At 45.9% G+C, this 17033-nt stretch overlaps 1 protein-coding gene across 1 annotated transcript in view; it reads right to left on the bottom strand.

The window, feature by feature from the left end:
- Positions 1–1238: 1238 nt before the first annotated feature.
- The window catches only part of ZCCHC8 (zinc finger CCHC-type containing 8), a 30920-nt gene continuing 15125 nt past the window's right edge, over positions 1239–17033 (bottom strand). The window contains exons 9-14 of the mRNA XM_069960872.1: positions 12857–12999; positions 11244–11386; positions 11008–11129; positions 10423–10509; positions 7707–7827; positions 1239–2108 (exon numbers count right to left, since the gene is read on the bottom strand). Coding sequence (XP_069816973.1) covers positions 1279–2108; positions 7707–7827; positions 10423–10509; positions 11008–11129; positions 11244–11386; positions 12857–12999 — 1446 coding nt within the window. The 3' untranslated portion in view covers positions 1239–1278. The remainder of the gene's footprint in view (positions 2109–7706; positions 7828–10422; positions 10510–11007; positions 11130–11243; positions 11387–12856; positions 13000–17033) is intronic.

Below are 17033 nucleotides of genomic sequence, written 5' to 3'. Positions count from 1 at the left end.
GTGAAGGGGAGTCCAGTGTAACCTGTGAAGCGCTACTGAACTCCCATTCCCAAGAAAATAATGGTGGCCATACAAAATATTGACACTTTTAACACAATTTGGCTATTTTCACACATGGGTGCACTTACTGTTGTTGCCAGAGGGTTAGATATTAATGACTGTGTTGAGTTATTTTGGGGAAGACTCCACATTTACACTGTTATACAAGTTGTACACTGACTACATTGTATCACAGTGTCAGATCCTCAGTGTTAAAATTAAATATGGTCACAGCCATTACTAACAGCAATCCAAGCCACTAAGTGGGGCTCTGTAAAAACATACAATAAATCCACAATCAAGACATAACATTTTTTTTTTAGAAACCCCATTTATTAAACCACTGTAAGCCGTGATGGGTACACAGTAAGTTTATGAGACAGTCTTAGAAAACGGTAGCGGTGGCATTAAAAACTGAAACATTCTCTGTAATGTATAAAAATAATTTGAGCAGTTAATTCCTGATTCATTTTGCCAGGTCTGAACTAAACAGTAAAAGTTTTAGATTGTTTTAAAAGCATACAATATATTAAACCCATCTGCTGCATCTCAAATATACATAGTAAAATAAATGTGCAAGACAAAAATAAAATCCACCCTACCATCTAGGTTAATTCTAAAAAAGCTAAAATGAGAATTTGTGTGTGTACAAACAGTATTTCTACCCAACACTCCCATCATTTGATACTGACATTAAATGGGATTTTTTTTTTTTTTTTGTTAAAGTATGACATGCACAATGGTTGAAAACTATTAATGGGAAATTTAAAAGTAGACTTGTAAAAGATTGCAAATTGCTTAAAAAAAAAAAAATCTGAAATATAGAAAAACAGACATTACCAAATCCAGCGACGAGTAAAAAAGAAAAAAAAAAAACAATGAATTTGGAACAGAAAATCTATATAACACCCTTTCTTCTTATACTTATATATTTTACAAAAAGTCAAATATGCTTTTACTTCCTTTCAAGGAGATTTGTTTTATACTTTTAACGTCTCATATCGAAATCAATACCTCAAAAGAACCTGCCAATGGGGGCCTGGCTTTTTTTTTTTTTTTTTTTTTTAATTTTTTTTTTAATACTCATCAGTAATGAAGCTGATAAAAATTCATATATAACCTCTGTTCATACAAATTACCCTACGTCTATACGAATGCTCTTTCAATAAACAGGATGATCAAAAAGGGCCATACAAATATTTCCAATTACATAAAAAAATTTTTTTATATAGTCCTCAGTTACATTGCCTTTTTATTTCTTTGCTGGTTTCGTGGGGAGTTCTTCAGGACCCCTCTAAGACGGAGGTAAGTGCCAGTAGACTCGGACATGTTATCAAATTCAAATGGTGTAATACCTTCTGCAAACTTACTCCTATCGGGAATTCTAGTGCTGGAAGGGGAAGAGTCAACGTACGCAGCTTCTTCTGTAGTATCTTCAGTTTTCACACAGATCTCCTTGTCTGCATCTGTAGAGTTTCTGGGCTCATTATCCACCGACTCCTGGCAATCAATATTCCCATTGGGGTCTGTGGTAAAGGATCCATCCTCTTCAGTGGTCAGAGGGACATTATCAATGGTTTCTTGTCCAACTGATTTGATGGGGATATCAGACTGCTTAGATTCTTTTTGGCAAGCGTTATTCCTTTCTGTGACACCCTCCATTTCGACTCTGCTTGGAGATGAGGAAACAGAATTACCATTCAATGGCGTATGAACATCGGAATCGCTGTTTGTGCTCTCCGCTTTTTCCAAAGCTGCCCAGATTAAACGTTGTTGTTCTTCCAGCTCTTCCAAAGTCAAGGTGTCTTCATCCATGGAGTCCAGTGTCTTGGCCTGTACAGGAAAACCCTCTCTTGACTGTAGTAGTGGGGAGCCCCTGGCAGGAGTGACTGGAGGGGTTCCTTTTGGAAGGGGTGGAGGAGTTGGTGTTGGTGGAGGTGGGGGTATGAAATTTTGAGGAGTTGAAGGTGGTGTTCCACGGGGTAGTGGTGGAGGAGTACTATATGGAGATCCAGGGGGAAGAGGTGGCTGAAACTTAAACCCTCGGGAAGGTGAGCAATAGGATCCATCTAGAAAAAAAATATATATGCATAGTAATTAAGTTAAAAATGATATCATATCAATGATCCATAATAAGTGTAATTTAATATATAATTTATATATTTTATTTTACCTTTGACATAGATTTGTCTCCTATGAGAATAACCGCCATGTTGAAACTTTGCCTACCCAATTATTCTTTTAAATGACATGATAGTGGAGGAGTCAACACACCCCAATACATAGGCCAATCCAGCCCATAGTAAGGAGGGGTCCCAATCAATATGTGATACTAGATTATATATATTACCAAGTCCTAGTATCAGATATTGCTTGGCAGCACTCATTACTTTGGATTAGCCTACTACTACTATTGGCCATACTACTTGTACAAGTATTGGGGTGTGCCGACTCCGCCACTATTACGTCAATTAACATGCTGATCCTTCGGTCTCATAGGAGACAGATCTACGGCAAAGGAATCCCCCTCTTCTCACAGAGAAAACAAGCATAATCAGCTGAGCAGTGTCCACATGTGTATGAAAAACTAAGTACACACTGCTGCTTGTGATCTGGAAATGGACAGCACGGATATATACATATCCCAGACCCCAATATAAACATAGCTGTGCTGTCAGTTTCTCGTTATCGGTGGCACATAACCCCGTTTACACAAAAAGATGTGCAGCCGATGATAAATTTTTAAGCCTGCTAAAAAAAACAGGATTTTTGTCACTTTTACACAAGCCGATTGGTCATAGGAGTGTCTCTAGCAAAGTTCCTGGCCGATAATCGGCCGGTGCAAAAGGCCCTTTAACCCCTTAGGGACCAAGCCTGTTTGGGCCTTAATGACCAGGCGCATTTTTCAAAATCTGACCTCTCTCACTTTATGCGCTTATAGCTCAGTGATGCTTTAACGTATGCTAGCGATTCTGAGATTGTTTTTTCGTAACATATGGTACTTTATGTTAGTGGCAAAATTTGGTCACTGTCATGTGTGGTCAAAATATAATGAAAAATGTGAAAATTTTGCACTTTACGAACTTTGAAATTCTTTGCTTCTAAAAAAAAAAGGCACATGACATAAATTGGTTAGTAAGTCACATTATGAATATGTCCTCTTTATTCTGGCTTCATTTCGTAAACATATTTCACTTTTTAGGGTGTTACGGGGCTTAGAAATGTATCAGCAGATTATCAAATTTTCATGAAATTTCCAAAACTGATTTTTTTTTTAGGGACCAGTTCTTTTTTTAAGTTGATTTAGGAGGCTTGTATACTGAAAACCCCCATAAGTGACCCCATTTTGGAAACTAGACACCTTAAAGAATTAATCTAGGGGTATAATGAGCATTTTAACCCTACAGGGGCTGGAGGAAAGTATTCACAATTAGGCCGGTAAAAAATGGAAAATAGAATTTTTCCAATAACATGTTTGTTTAGTTTGAAATTTCTCAATTTCACGAGGAACAGGGGAGAAAACTCACCCCAATATATGTAACAGGTTCTCCTGAGTAGAATGGTAAGCCATATGTGGGCATAAACCACTGTGTGGGCACACAACGGGGCTCAGAATGGAAGGAGCGCCAATTAGCATTTCCAGTTCACATTTTTCTGAAGAAGTTTGAGCGCCAGGTGGGTTTGCAGTGCCCCTGTAGTGTCAACAGAATAGAACTCCCCCAAAAGTCAACCCATTTTGGAAAGTACACCCCTCAAAGAATTCATCTTGGGGTGTGGTGACCATTTTGACCCCACAGGTATTAGAGGAATGTATTCAAAAGAAAACAGTAAAAATGAAAAAATTGATTTTTTCCAATAACATGTTTGTTTAGTTTGAAATTTCTCAATTTCACGAGAAACAGGGAAGAAAACTCACCCCAATATATGTAACGCAGGTTCTCCTGAGTAGAACGGTACCCCATATGTGGGCATAAACCACTGTGTGGGCACACAGCCGGGCTCAGAAGGGAGGGAGCGCCAAGTATTTTCAGTGCATGATTTTTCTGAAAAAGTTTCTGAGCGCCAGGTGCGTTTGCAGTACCCCTGTAATGTCTACAGAATAGAACCCCCCCCCCCCCAAAAGTCACCCCATTTTGGAAAGTACACCCCTCAAGGAATTCATCTTGGGGTGTGGTGAGCATTTTGACCCCACAGGTATTGAGGAAAGAATTCAAAACTAGACCGTAAAAATGAAAAAAATTTAATTTTTCCAATTACATGTTTGTTTAGTTTGAAATTTCTCAATTTCACTAGGAACAGGGGAGAAAAAGCACCCCAAAATTTGTAACGGAGGTTCTCCTGAGTACAATGGTACCCCATATGTGGGCATAAGCCACTGTATGGGCACACAGCAGGGCTCAGAAGAGAAGGAGTGTCATTTTGGTGACGGGCAGTCTGGGGGTGGTGACGGGCAGTCTGGGGGTGGTGACGGGCAGTCTGGGGGTGGTGACGGGCAGTCTGGGGGTGGTGACGGGCAGTCTGGGGGTGGTGACGGGCAGTCTGGGGGTGGTGACGGGCAGTCTGGGGGTGGTGACGGGCAGTCTGGGGGTGGTGACGGGCTGCCTGGGATGGTTACAAGTAATCCAGGGCACTTGACTTTGGTGACAGGCGTAAAAAAGTGCCGGCACCATTTGGAACAAGCGATCAGTGGTATATAGTATATACCGCTGATCACTTGTACTGGGACCACACCGGGTGGTCACCAATCACCTCCGGTGGTGGAGCGAATGAAGCTTTGATCATTTTTAGGAATCCATCACTGTGAACAGAGTCTGTTCACAGTGATGGCGGCGGCCATCTTGGATCAAATGGCCGCCCAGGGAGGGGAGGGTCAGTGGCCAGGTCACTAGGGTTAATTCTGGGGACGGAGGGGGACATGTTCTCATCTCCTCTCACTGTGGATTCACGGTGAGAAGAGATGAAAGCGTTCAGCTGCGCTGGCAATGCCCGTTACCGGTGACCGCCGTTATACTGATAACGGTGATCGCCGGTGAGGGGACTTGCCGGGACTGACCCCACACTCTGCCCCAACCCCTCAGTGACCTCCGGTAGCTGAGAGGAGGGGGCTGCGGGCATTACCGGCGCCACTGCACTATTCTGCACCATCGCCATAAAGAGCTGATGGCAGAAGAATAGAGCCCATTAGTGATCGCCGTAAAAATCCGTATCGGCAGTCACTAATAACATAATACATGTATTCTCTGGGTCGCTAGGGTTACGGCGATAGCACATTTGTATAGTTTTTTTAAACTATTACCGCTTTGGCGCAATAGAAACTATCTTCCTAGCAAAAACCCACAAAAACTGTCGCCGCATTGCAAGATCCATAGCGTTCTCATCTTTTGCGTGACAGAGCTGGATTTGGGCTTATATTATGCGGGAAGATCTGTAGTTTCTATTGATACCAAGTTTTATATGTATATGACTTTTTGATCTCTTATGACGTATTTTCTAAAGCAGATTGATAAAATACAGCTATTCTGGTACTGTTTTTTTATTTATTTTTTTACAGCGTGTGTCGTGCGATATAACTATTGATACTGTTTTATAGATTCGGTCGTTACGGACGTAGCAATACCAAATATGTATAGGATTTGTGTTTTTGATCACTTTTATGTAATGTTTTATAGTGTATGGGGAATGTAATGCATCTTTATTATTGGGGGGGGGGCTGTGTTGTGTTTGGTGCACACTTTTTTCCCTTTTTTTTACTTTTACACTAGTGTACATTACTGTACACTAGTGTAAAATACTTTGATCATTGATACAATACATTGCAGTACCTGATGTACTGCAATGTATTGTATCATGCCTCATGCTGACAGGCAATAGCCACAGCCACCCCTGTCAGCATCAGGCATCTCCATGGAGACCCTGGGGACCTTCATTAGGACCCCGGGATCACCATGGAGACATCGGGACCCCGGACAGCGCCGCGGGACATCGCGATCATGTAAGTGGACCTGCGGCGCCGTCTGGGATCCACCGGGACCCGTTAAATGCCGCTGTCATGGTATGACAGCGGCATTTAACCTCTTAAGGACATAGGACGTACGTCCTATGTCCTCACTTGCACTTCAAAGCGGGGCCGCGCGGCGGCCCCGCTTTGAAGTGCCGCGATCCCGGGTGCCGCGTGTAGCCCGGGACCGCCGCTATTAGCGGGCACGGTCTGATCGCCGTGCCCGCTAATTAGCTAATCGGAGGCAGCTGTCTCCGATTACCGGAGGCAACGTTTCCCTGGTGTCTAGTGGGGGAGATCGCTCCTCCGGGACCTTGTCCCGGAGGAGCGATCTCCGTTACCGATGCCGGCCGGGGACGCGTCCAAGATGGCGCCGTCCTCGGCTCGGCACTCGTTTACTTCCGGCTGCAGCAGCCGAAAGCAAACGAGTGCCGATCTCATGGATCTCTGCAGCATATCTATGCTGCAGAGATCTCTATGAGAGATCAAAGTATATATACTAGAAGTCCCCCAGGGGGGCTTCTAGTATATGTGTAGAAAAAAAAAAAAAAGTGTTGTTAATAGTAAAAAGCCCCCTCCCCTAATAAAAGTCTGAATCACCCCCCTTTTCCCAGGTTTTAAATAAAAGTAAACAAATAAATAAATAAACATGTTTACTATCGCCGCGTGCGTAATCGCCCGAACTATTAATTAATCACATTCCTGATCTCGTACGGTAAACGGCGTCAGCGCAAAAAAATCCCAAAGTGCAAAATTGCGCATTTTTGGTCGCATCAAATCCAGAAAAAATGTAATAAAAAGCGATCAAAAAGACGTATATGGGCAATCAAGGTACCGATAGAAAGATCAAATCATGGCGCAAAAAATGACACCTCGCACAGCCCCATAGACCAAAGGATAAAAGCGCTATAAGCCTGGGAATGGAGCGATTTTAAGGAACGTATATTGGTTAACAACGGTTTGAATTTTTTACAGGCCATCAGATACAATATAAGTTATACATGTTATATATCGTTTTAATCGTAACGACTTGAGGAACATGCATAACAAGTCAGTTTTACCCCAGGGTGAATGGCGTAAAAACACATTTCCCCCAAATAAAAGAAATGCGTTTTTTTTTTCAATTTCACCACACTTCGAATTTTTTTCTGGTTTCGCAGTGTACTTTATGCAAAAATTCAGCCTGTAATTGCAAAGTACAATTAGTGACGCAAAAAATAAGGGGTCATGTGGGTTTCTAGGTGGAAAAATGCAAGTGCTATGACCTTTTAAACACAAGGAGGAAAAACCGAAAACGTAAAAACGAAAATGGGCCATGTCCTTAAAGGGTTAATGGGTTAAACTGCCCGGAGCGGAGAATCCTCCGCTCCGGGCAGTTACAGGAGGGTGTCAGCGGTCACACTGACCGCTGATCACACGTCCTGCAGCCGCCGCCGGGCGGTAATTTATTCCGATGCGCCCGCCGTTAAAAGGCGTACGCATCGGAATAAAGCCCATTAGTGGCTGCCGTGAAAAGGCAGCATGGCGGTCACTAAGGGGTTAAGATCAACACAGAGCTGGTTTATAAAAACAAGGGTTAATAAGACGTGGGCCCCAGCAACCATCGGCTGTGTGTTGCATCTCAGAAACTAAAATCTTTCCCACATTTTTTTCCCAGATTCCTCCATACCAGACTCCATATCCATGTCCATTAGCGACTGCTCCTGACCATTTCCAGATGTCTTCTGTCGTTTTCTTTCAGAGCTAGATCGAGATGAAGATGATCTTTTCTGGGCTGCAATATCTGTGGGCTGTAATAAAAAGGATATTGTAATATAGGTAATTATTAAAAGATGTTTTCGACTTTTCAGGCCTGTGCGCATGAAGAAAAGAAAGCTGCAGGTTTGCTATCCAGTGACCTCAATGGGGCCACAGAAAATGTGCAAATCTGGAACTATTACATAGCTAGCAATGCATCCTGTACCAGCTTATGTGTGTGGCAATGCATACCGTACCAGCTTATGTAGGTGGCAATGCATCCTGTACCAGTTTATGTAGGTGGCAATGCATCCTGTACCAGTTTATGTAGGTGGCAATGCATACCGTACCAGTTTATGTAGGTAGCAATGCATCCCGTCCCAACTTATGTATGTGGCAATGCATCCCGTCCCAGCTTATGTATGTGGCAATGCATCCCGTCCCAGCTTATGTATGTGGCAATGCATCCCGTACCAGCTTTTGTACGTGGCAATGCATCCCGTCCCAGCTTATGTATGTGGCAATGCATCCCGTCCCAGCTTATGTATGTGGCAATGCATCCCGTCCCAGCTTATGTATGTGGCAATGCATCCCGTCCCAACTTATGTATGTGGCAATGCATCCCGTACCAGCTTATGTATGTGGCAATGCATTTGTAAGACGATAGGAACCATACTCCTGGGTGTCACACAGCAGAATCGGATTTCTGCTTCCCAGTATAAAAGCCTAATACATTAAAATGTAAACTCAAATGCAGTTTGATCCAAGCCAAGTGCTCACAGAGAGGAAACCCTGCACCCCTGACTCTTGTACAGAGGACATTATACAGCAGTAATCAGAACTGCAGTAAAATAGAACACATACACAGACACTACTGCTTCTACTAAGTCTCTCTCTGCCTCTATTTCCCTCCACCACCTTCTCCCTCCAAGAAACTAACAGCAGCAGTAAAGTAAAATAAATATACAGATTTGTATAGCATGTGTGTGTATAGTACTCACAAAAATCTCACTCAATCCCATACAAAAAAAAAACATGAAAGGAAGTGAAAGTAAAATGCTATTAGGCTCTGTTCATAACACTGTCAAGGTTTTAACTGAAACACAGACAGCAGGGCTGGATTTGTCAAACAACTGTGTATACTCCTCTGGCGGTAGTGTGATCGGAGACCAACATCAATTAACACAGACACCATGTTGCTAAAATGCAGAAATAGCTTGTTGCACTGTATGATATCTACAAGACCAGGAACCTTGGTGTAGTCACAGAGCGTACAGATTGGCTGAGCGGGCTGTCAGTGAGCGGGGACCTGGAGACTGAAGTTGGAGCGCGCTGGGGGATGGCGGGCAGGTAAGCATAGGCTGTAAATTATATTTTAAACTCCATATGAGTTAAGTAGTTAACCAAAGCAGTCACTACATTCTCGCAGTGAAAAAAAAAACCGCTCCATGAATGGAAGGCCAAAGACTGCAATGGTACAAAGTATTGCAGCAGATTTTCTGTGAAACTCACAGAATGAAATCCATTACGAACTCTCCATGTGAACTAGGGATGCACGATGCACCGAAAAAGCGATTCTACTGTCGATTTTCGGGGCATATTTTCGGTTCGATACCAGGATTTACAGCAGTGCGGCTTATCATAAAGTACACAGCAGAAGACATGGCGGGCAGTGAGCAGAGTGCCTGCCATGTGCTCTGCGTGGCCCCCCTGGTGTCACCTCCTCTGTCCACCCGCCCTCCCTCTCTCCGCTCCCGGCGGCGCTAACTTCCAATAGCCGGCACACAGCGATCATATGTGCCAGCTATTTAACTGTATACATGCCGCTGTCACACTGACAGCGGCATTATCCCCCTCTCCTAACCTGCTCCCTATGTAGCAGGGGTCGGCTACTGTGTCTAGCCGACTACGCTGCCAGGAGAAGGTATCATAGTCCAGGCCACTTCTGGTGAAGATGTAGCCGGTCAGCGCAGGGAGTAGGTGATTAGTAGATGAGATGACAGGAGAGCACATCATGCTCTCCTGTCATCTATGCGGCTGGGTGGTGGTGGGGGGGATCCGTGCCGCGATCCGCACTACGACATGTCCTATTTTTTCGCCGCACGGACCATCGTGTGAATGGCCACATTCACTTTAATGGGCCGTAAAATTGTTCGTGGTTGCTGATCCGCGACCACGGACAATTTTATGGGTCGTGTGAAAGAGCCCTTAATGCAATGTCCCTTAATGTAAATAATGTCAACTTTATTTTTAAAGTTAAAAAATTAAAGAAACATAAATTGGTTCGATCGGACCTGACAGATGGGGTGGGGGGCATTTCTAATAAGGGTTTTTTGTGTTTTTTTTTTTTAAATATAATTTATTAAGTATTGAATTGGTATCGAGCATTGAAAAAAAAATGTTGGTATTGGTATCGAACTCAAAATTCTGGTATCGTGACATCACTAATGTGAACACACCTTAATGGTGCGTTCACACCTACAGGATCTGCAGCTGATTTTCTGCAGCAGATTTCATTTAAATATCTGAACACAGCATCAAATCTGCTGCATATCTGCTGCAGATCCTGTAGGTGTGAACGCACCCTAAGGAAACATTTAAGAAGCCATTCCCTCATGTATTATATAGAAGCTCCTAGAAATACTTACATCAGGATAATTATAAGACAAGTAATTTGCAAAAACTTCTTTTTGGTGGTCCGCTTGCATTGGGATCGACCCAAAACCCCTCCAGTCCTGAAAAGAGAAGAGATAAGTAACTAAACAGAAATACACCGATCAGTTGCAATGTGCTTTATTCCAAGAAGGCAGTTAAAATTTCAGTGGAGCATTTCACTCTTCAGCAGATGTCAAACCACATCACAGTACAGACCTCAAGATGATGGCCATTTCACACACATGCGCGCAGAATCTGAAGAAGTGCGCAAGCGCGTGAAATGGCCATCATGTTGATGTCTATACTGTGATGTGGTTTGGCGTCTGCGGAAGATTGAAATGCTTCACTGAAATTTTAACTGCATTCTTGACATAAAGCATATTGCAACTGATCGGTGAGTGCCCTCAGCTTTCTACTCTGCCGTTTAGATATAAGGACTTTATCGTGAGGAGTACCTCCGTTGCAGCGCGGCATAGCCTACACTATATGTCCAACTGTTTGCACTTGGCCCAATCCACGTTAATCCAGAACCCCCCTCCCCCCCCACATGTTCAGTGGAATATAAAAACGCTACTTACATCAGAAACCTCGGGTGGCGGTGGCATGTTAAATCCTGGATAGCTGATTAATTTAGATACATCATAAGATACTTGCTGCTTCTTTGCTGATGCTTCTCCTGCAATCTCCCCATCGCTATTATCTATAAACCAAAGCATGCTGTGTTAGATTTTAGGCATATTTATTAGGTATACGGCAAAACGAGTCCCTGTAATCCAAATGACCAGCTATCTAGGAAGCCTGGAGGACTGCATACCTTTTCCATCATAGAGAGACAGCCCCGAATTCTCCAGCTCAGCGTCTTTCAGCCAACCTGGTGGGTAACCCAGCTCACGCATTCGATAAATAAATGGAGGCAAATGTCTGTCAGAAATTCCAAGGGCTTCTTGAAGTTCCTCGCTATACATAAAAGTAACAGTAAATCACTTCAAGGGAAAAAGAAAAAACTGAATACATAATTTTTTTTCTTACAAAGTTTATTGGGGTCTGCAAATCAAGAGTTTGCCAAAAACAAGTTTTAAATTATCCTTATGCAGATATTAAAAAAGGTACTCTGTGGAAATTTTATAAAAGTTACAGAGGACAGAGATGGCAGCAGAGAGCACTGTGTCAGACTGGAGAGAATACACCACTTCCTGCAGGACACAGCAGCTAAGTACTAGAAGATTTTTAAATAGAAGTACCATATTTTTCGTTTTATAAGACGCAGTTTTTATCAAGAAAATATCTTGCTAAAAAGTACCTGAGTCTTATATTCAGGAGACAGGGCAGCTGGACACTGTCAGTGCTGACAGTGCCGGAGGGCTGCATAAGCTGTGCAGTCCTCTTCCTTCTCCTGTCAGTACTGAGGGATATGCACAGCAACTTACTGAGCTGAAGAACCTTCGGTGATGTCACAGTGAAGTGACTAATCACATGACTTACATCCGGAAGGTCCTACACTCAATGTATCAAAACTAGAGCAGCAGAGGTATGTGCGTTACCCTGTGTGTGACTATGAATGTTAGTACAGCTGAGTGTGTATGACATAGTAGAGCTGGGTGTATATGACGTAGTAGAGCTGAGTGTGTATGGTGCAGCAGAGCCATGTGTGTATGGGTAGCTGAGTGTGTATGATGTTGCTGGGTGTATATGACATAGTAGAGCTGAGTGTGTATGGTGTAGCAGATCTGAGTGTGTATTGTACATGCAGCAGATGTGTATGTGTAGGTACAGAGCACTGTCATTGTAACAACTTTGACCCCTTCACTGCATTATCCCCTTCATGACTTTAGACCACCAGGGAAGTTTAATTAGCATGAAATATTTTTTCCCTGTTATAGTTGGGTGCATCTTATAAAATACAGTAAATTACAAATCTATTTAACTTTAAGACATAAGTTCATTTAAAATAAATAGCCAGAGTACCCCTTTAAGACCTCTCAAGACACTTGCTGAACCAGTTTTATAAAAAAAAAAAACCACAACAACTGATAAAAGCCTAGTGTGAAAAAATAGACATTGCAATGTTTGGTTCAATGACAGCTGAGGATGATTAATTCTTTAGCACCATCCACTGTACATTTACAGCAGAAGCCATAGGGAATTGATGGGCTGGGGAGTGGAGCTTACTGCACACACTTCAGTGCTCTAGTTTTTACACACACACTGTGGCACAAAGTTCTTTATTGCCAGTCATTTCTTTTATTAACTAAAATCACATTACCAACTGTTCATGGGTTTTCGTGAATATACCTCATCTTTAATAACTCACCAAAAGAAAAAAAAAAGTCTATTGTGTCTATGATGGCAATAAAACAGGGTCACGTCTACGCATAGTCTGGAAGACCCCTTTAAGGGTTCTTTAACCCTTAAAGTCCAATAACCTACCTAATAATCCCTGGCTTAAACTTCCCAAACCTCTCTGCAACTTCTTCCACATGATAACGTTGCTGATAGTTCTGGTTACCAGATTCTGCACACGAGTCCATAAACTCCTTTCTTTTCATGCCGATATGCACAATATCACGAGGCTGAAAATGAGAACAGAACAGGTTTACAATATTTACTTGTATCTACCTTTGGATTACAAAAAAGGAAGCCATGATATAGATTATTCATTTCTAATTATCTTCTTACCAACGGGCGACAAAGCACCTATCAGGATAAACAATACACGTGAATAAATCTATTTCTATTTAAAAACTCTCCAGTACTTATCAGCTGCTGTATGTCCTGCATGAAGTGGCATATTTTTTCCAGTCTGACACAGTGCTCTTTAAGGTCAGAGGATCCACAGGTCAAGGAAGAATGCAGGTTCCATGGGGGTTGGGGGCGGAGGGTCGGGGAGACTCCGGAGGGGGACGCAGGATCACTGCGCCACTGCTGGAGGAAAGGATGGAGGAGGATGCAGTGCTGGGTCCAGAAGGTGAGTGACATCATTGCTGAGGTCCGGCGGGTCCAGGAGGGGAAATTCCGGGTGCTCCCATAGAGTTCTATGGAGGCGTCCTTGACGGAATTACGGATGAAAATAGGACAGGATCTAAAAAATCCTGACCTATTTTCTGGAACGGACACCCTTCAGGAAAAATCCTGAAGGGTGTCTGTTACTAATGTAAGCCTATGGGTCCGGAAATCTGGGCGGCATGATGGTGCTCTGCTGGTTAATCAGTTTATGGTTTACTTAAAATGCCAGGCACACACCTAACCAGCATGGCCACTATGGCATTCTGTAGCGAGATGCCATCCCATCTGGCCTGGACTGAGGTTTTGACCCTACACACTAGATACGATAGAGCAACAGGCAGCACTTTCACACTAGTATACATAAAAATATGTTTCTTGTGCCTGTCATTGGGGGACACAGCACCAGTGGGTATAGGCTACTGCCACTAGGAGGCGACACTAGACAGAAGAAGAAGTGACTCCGCCTGGCAGCCTATACCCCTCCTACAGACACCAGGCTAACTCAGTTTTAGTCTAGTGTCCGTATGAGGTAGACACAGGTGCCACGCACCTCTTTATTATTTTAGTTTTATTTCTTTTTCTTTCTTTCTAGGTTATCAGGGGGACCGTCGGCGTGGGCTGCCACACCAGACGTAGCCTCCCCCTGAGGGTGCACTGGAAGTTTTCACTTCCCATGCGCCGGTCACCCGTCCCCCATTGCCAGCTCCCTGCGCAGGATGCCGGTACCCCACCCAGGTGCGAGGTTACCGAGGGGGTGACCCTGCGAGCACCCGAAGACGCCGGACAGGTGAGTAGTCCTGTCCTTGGGGGGGGGGTCATCCTGGCTAGGGCAACCAGTAGCCTCTTGCCTGCTCTCCCTAGTCCCCATTGCCACAGTGCACACTTCCCTGCAGCGCAGCCCTCTCTCCTCTATCCCCTGTCCTACTGGACAGGTTGTCTCCTGATCCCCCTTCTCATCTCCCTCCTAGCCTGGGCTGATGCCCACCCCCTTTCATCCAGGAGCCACTGCAGCCCGCAGCGGCTTCATAAGGGACAGCTGGGGGATTGCTGGGCTCCTCTCTCCCTTTCCGGTCGCGTTTTCTGGCGCTCCGCGCCGCCGTCTCACTGCCGCCGGCCTGCCCCACAAATTTAGGCCCCGGCTTCTGCCGGAGCTAGGCCGCGTCGGCGCACGCTAGTGACGTCACTGGGGGCGGGGCGCCCGCCCGTTTTTCGGCTCCTCCCGCCACAGCCCTTTCTCCTATTGGCTACTCTGTAGCCCCCACCTTTTTCCTCCTTGCCCCCTCCCTTCCTCCTCTTGCCGGCAGCAGCTTCAGCTCGTGGCCTCCTGCTGTTATCTCTGCAGTACAGCAGCCTCAGCTCCCTGTGCACAGCAGCAGTCTAGCATCCAGTGCAGCTATTCCAGCGTGCACCAGCTACAGCTTCCAGTGCAGTCGTTCCAGTGCAGCTCCAGCATCCAGTGCAGTCGTTCCAGTGCAGCTCCAGCATCCAGTGCGGCAGCAGCTCCAGCATCCAGTGCGGCAGCAGCTCCAGCATCCAGTGCAGCAGCAACTCCAGGGTCTGGTAGGCTCACCCAGTGGGTGATATTCCCCTCCTCCACTCCCCAGGCTAACAGCCCTAGCTACCATGTCTGGTCCCCGGGATGACCCCCCTAGGCAGCTCGCTCCCGCGGCTGTGGCGACACACTTTGCGTGTGCTCGTTGCAATAAGAAATTCCCCTGTGGTCAGCCTGGTTCCCTCTGCCTGCTATGCCTTAACCCTGGTGCCACTTCCCAGGAGGCCCCCCCTCCAGGTCCTGATGTAGCTTCTCCTGAGTGGGCTAGATCCCTGTCCCAGGCGATCGGTGACCTCTCTAAGCTGTCGCAGGTCATGATCCATGCCATTGAGCGGTTGCCCTCTCAGGCGCCTCCAGCAGCAGGACCCTCCAGGGTATCTCCTGACTCCCCTTCCAGAGGACGGTCTCATAAGAGACCTAGACTCTCTGTCTCACGGTCGCCCTCTAGGTGTTCCTCAGACCTTTCTCCTCCCAGATCCACTGCAGGCGGTTCCGCTTCCCAGCGACCCCTCTCCGCCACCTCGGGGGACCCCTCTGACTCTGCTTCAGAGTCTGACAGGGAGGATCAGCTGGCCTCTGCAGTGCAAGCCTTGATCCGTGCAGTGCGAGACACCTTACATATTGAGGAGGAGTCCTCTTCTACCTCCAAGAGTGAGGTTTCCTTCCGTCGCCAGAAGCGACAGCCATTGGTTTTTCCCAGCCATAAGGATTTTGAGGACCTCCTAGCCAAGGAGTGGAATCACCCTGACCGGCGGATTCCATCCTCTAAGCGTGCCGAGGCTTTGTTTCCCTTCTCCCCTGACCTGGTCACTACATGGACAGTGCCCCCATCTGTGGATCCTCCAGTTTCTCGACTCTCCAAGTCAACTACTCTGCCTCTGGCAGATGGTGCTTCACTCACTGACCCGGTGGACAAGAAAATCGACGCTTTTTCGAAGTCTGTCTTTGTTGCAGCTGGTTCGGCCCTACGTCCTACCTTTGCTGCATCCTGGGTCAGCAAGGCTTGTTCCTCTTGGGCCAGGCAGTTAGTCCATGACCTCTCCCTGGACACCCCGCGTGAGGATCTCCTGTCTCTGGCCTCACAAATTCTACATGCGTCCAAATACTTGTGCGACGCTTCTCAGGAAGCTGCTCGTTTGTCTGCGCGGGCCCTGGCAAACTCTGTAGCCATCCGACGCTCTGTCTGGTTAAAATGCTGGTCAGCTGACGCCGCCTCCAAGAAGGCTCTGACTTCTCTTCCCTTTGCAGGAAACAGACTTTTTGGGGAGCGGCTGGATAAGATAATCTCGGACGCTACGGGGGGGAAGAGCTCCTTGCTTCCTCAAAACCGATCCCGGCGCCCTCAGCCTCCCAGGCGTTCCAGCCGTTTCCGCTCTTTTGAGCCTCCGGCACGTCGTCGCCCGGCTAAGGATACGCCTCCAGCTCCTTCTAGGAAGCCCTCCTTCAAACCCCGCCCCACCTGGCAGCCCCGTTCTCGCCCTTCTAAGGGTCCTGCACCCAAGTCTTCTTCCTGAGGGTCCTTCACCACTCGGGTCTCTCCCTCAAGTAGGGGGTCGTCTGCTCTCCTTCAAGGAGATTTGGCTCGCCCATGTGTCCGATGTGTGGGCTCGGGAGGTGGTGTCCTCAGGGTACAAAATCGAGTTTGTGTGCATTCCACCTCCTCGCTTTTTTCCATCAAATCTCCCACGCTCTTCGGCACGGCTTTCCGAGCTTTTTCGGGCGGTTCAGAATCTCCTAGCTCAAGGAGTTGTGGTCCCAGTTCCTCCCTCCGAGCACTTCCAGGGATTCTATTCCAATCTGTTCACAGTCCCCAAAAAGGACGGCTCGGTCCGTCCTATCCTGGATTTGAAACGGCTGAACAGGTTTGTTCGCCTTCGGCGGTTCCGCATGGAATCCTTGCGGTCGGTGGTCGCGTCTCTAGAGCAGGACGAATTTCTTGCTTCTATAGACATCCGCGACGCCTATCTGCATGTTCCCATCGCAGCCAGTCATCAACGTTTCCTACGTTTCGCCGTCGGTTCTGGACATTTCCAGTTCGTTGCCCTGCCC

Source organism: Dendropsophus ebraccatus, chromosome 3, assembly GCF_027789765.1.
Source record: "Dendropsophus ebraccatus isolate aDenEbr1 chromosome 3, aDenEbr1.pat, whole genome shotgun sequence".
Lineage (NCBI taxonomy): Eukaryota > Metazoa > Chordata > Amphibia > Anura > Hylidae > Dendropsophus > Dendropsophus ebraccatus.
This window is presented reverse-complemented; position numbering and strand designations above follow the sequence as displayed.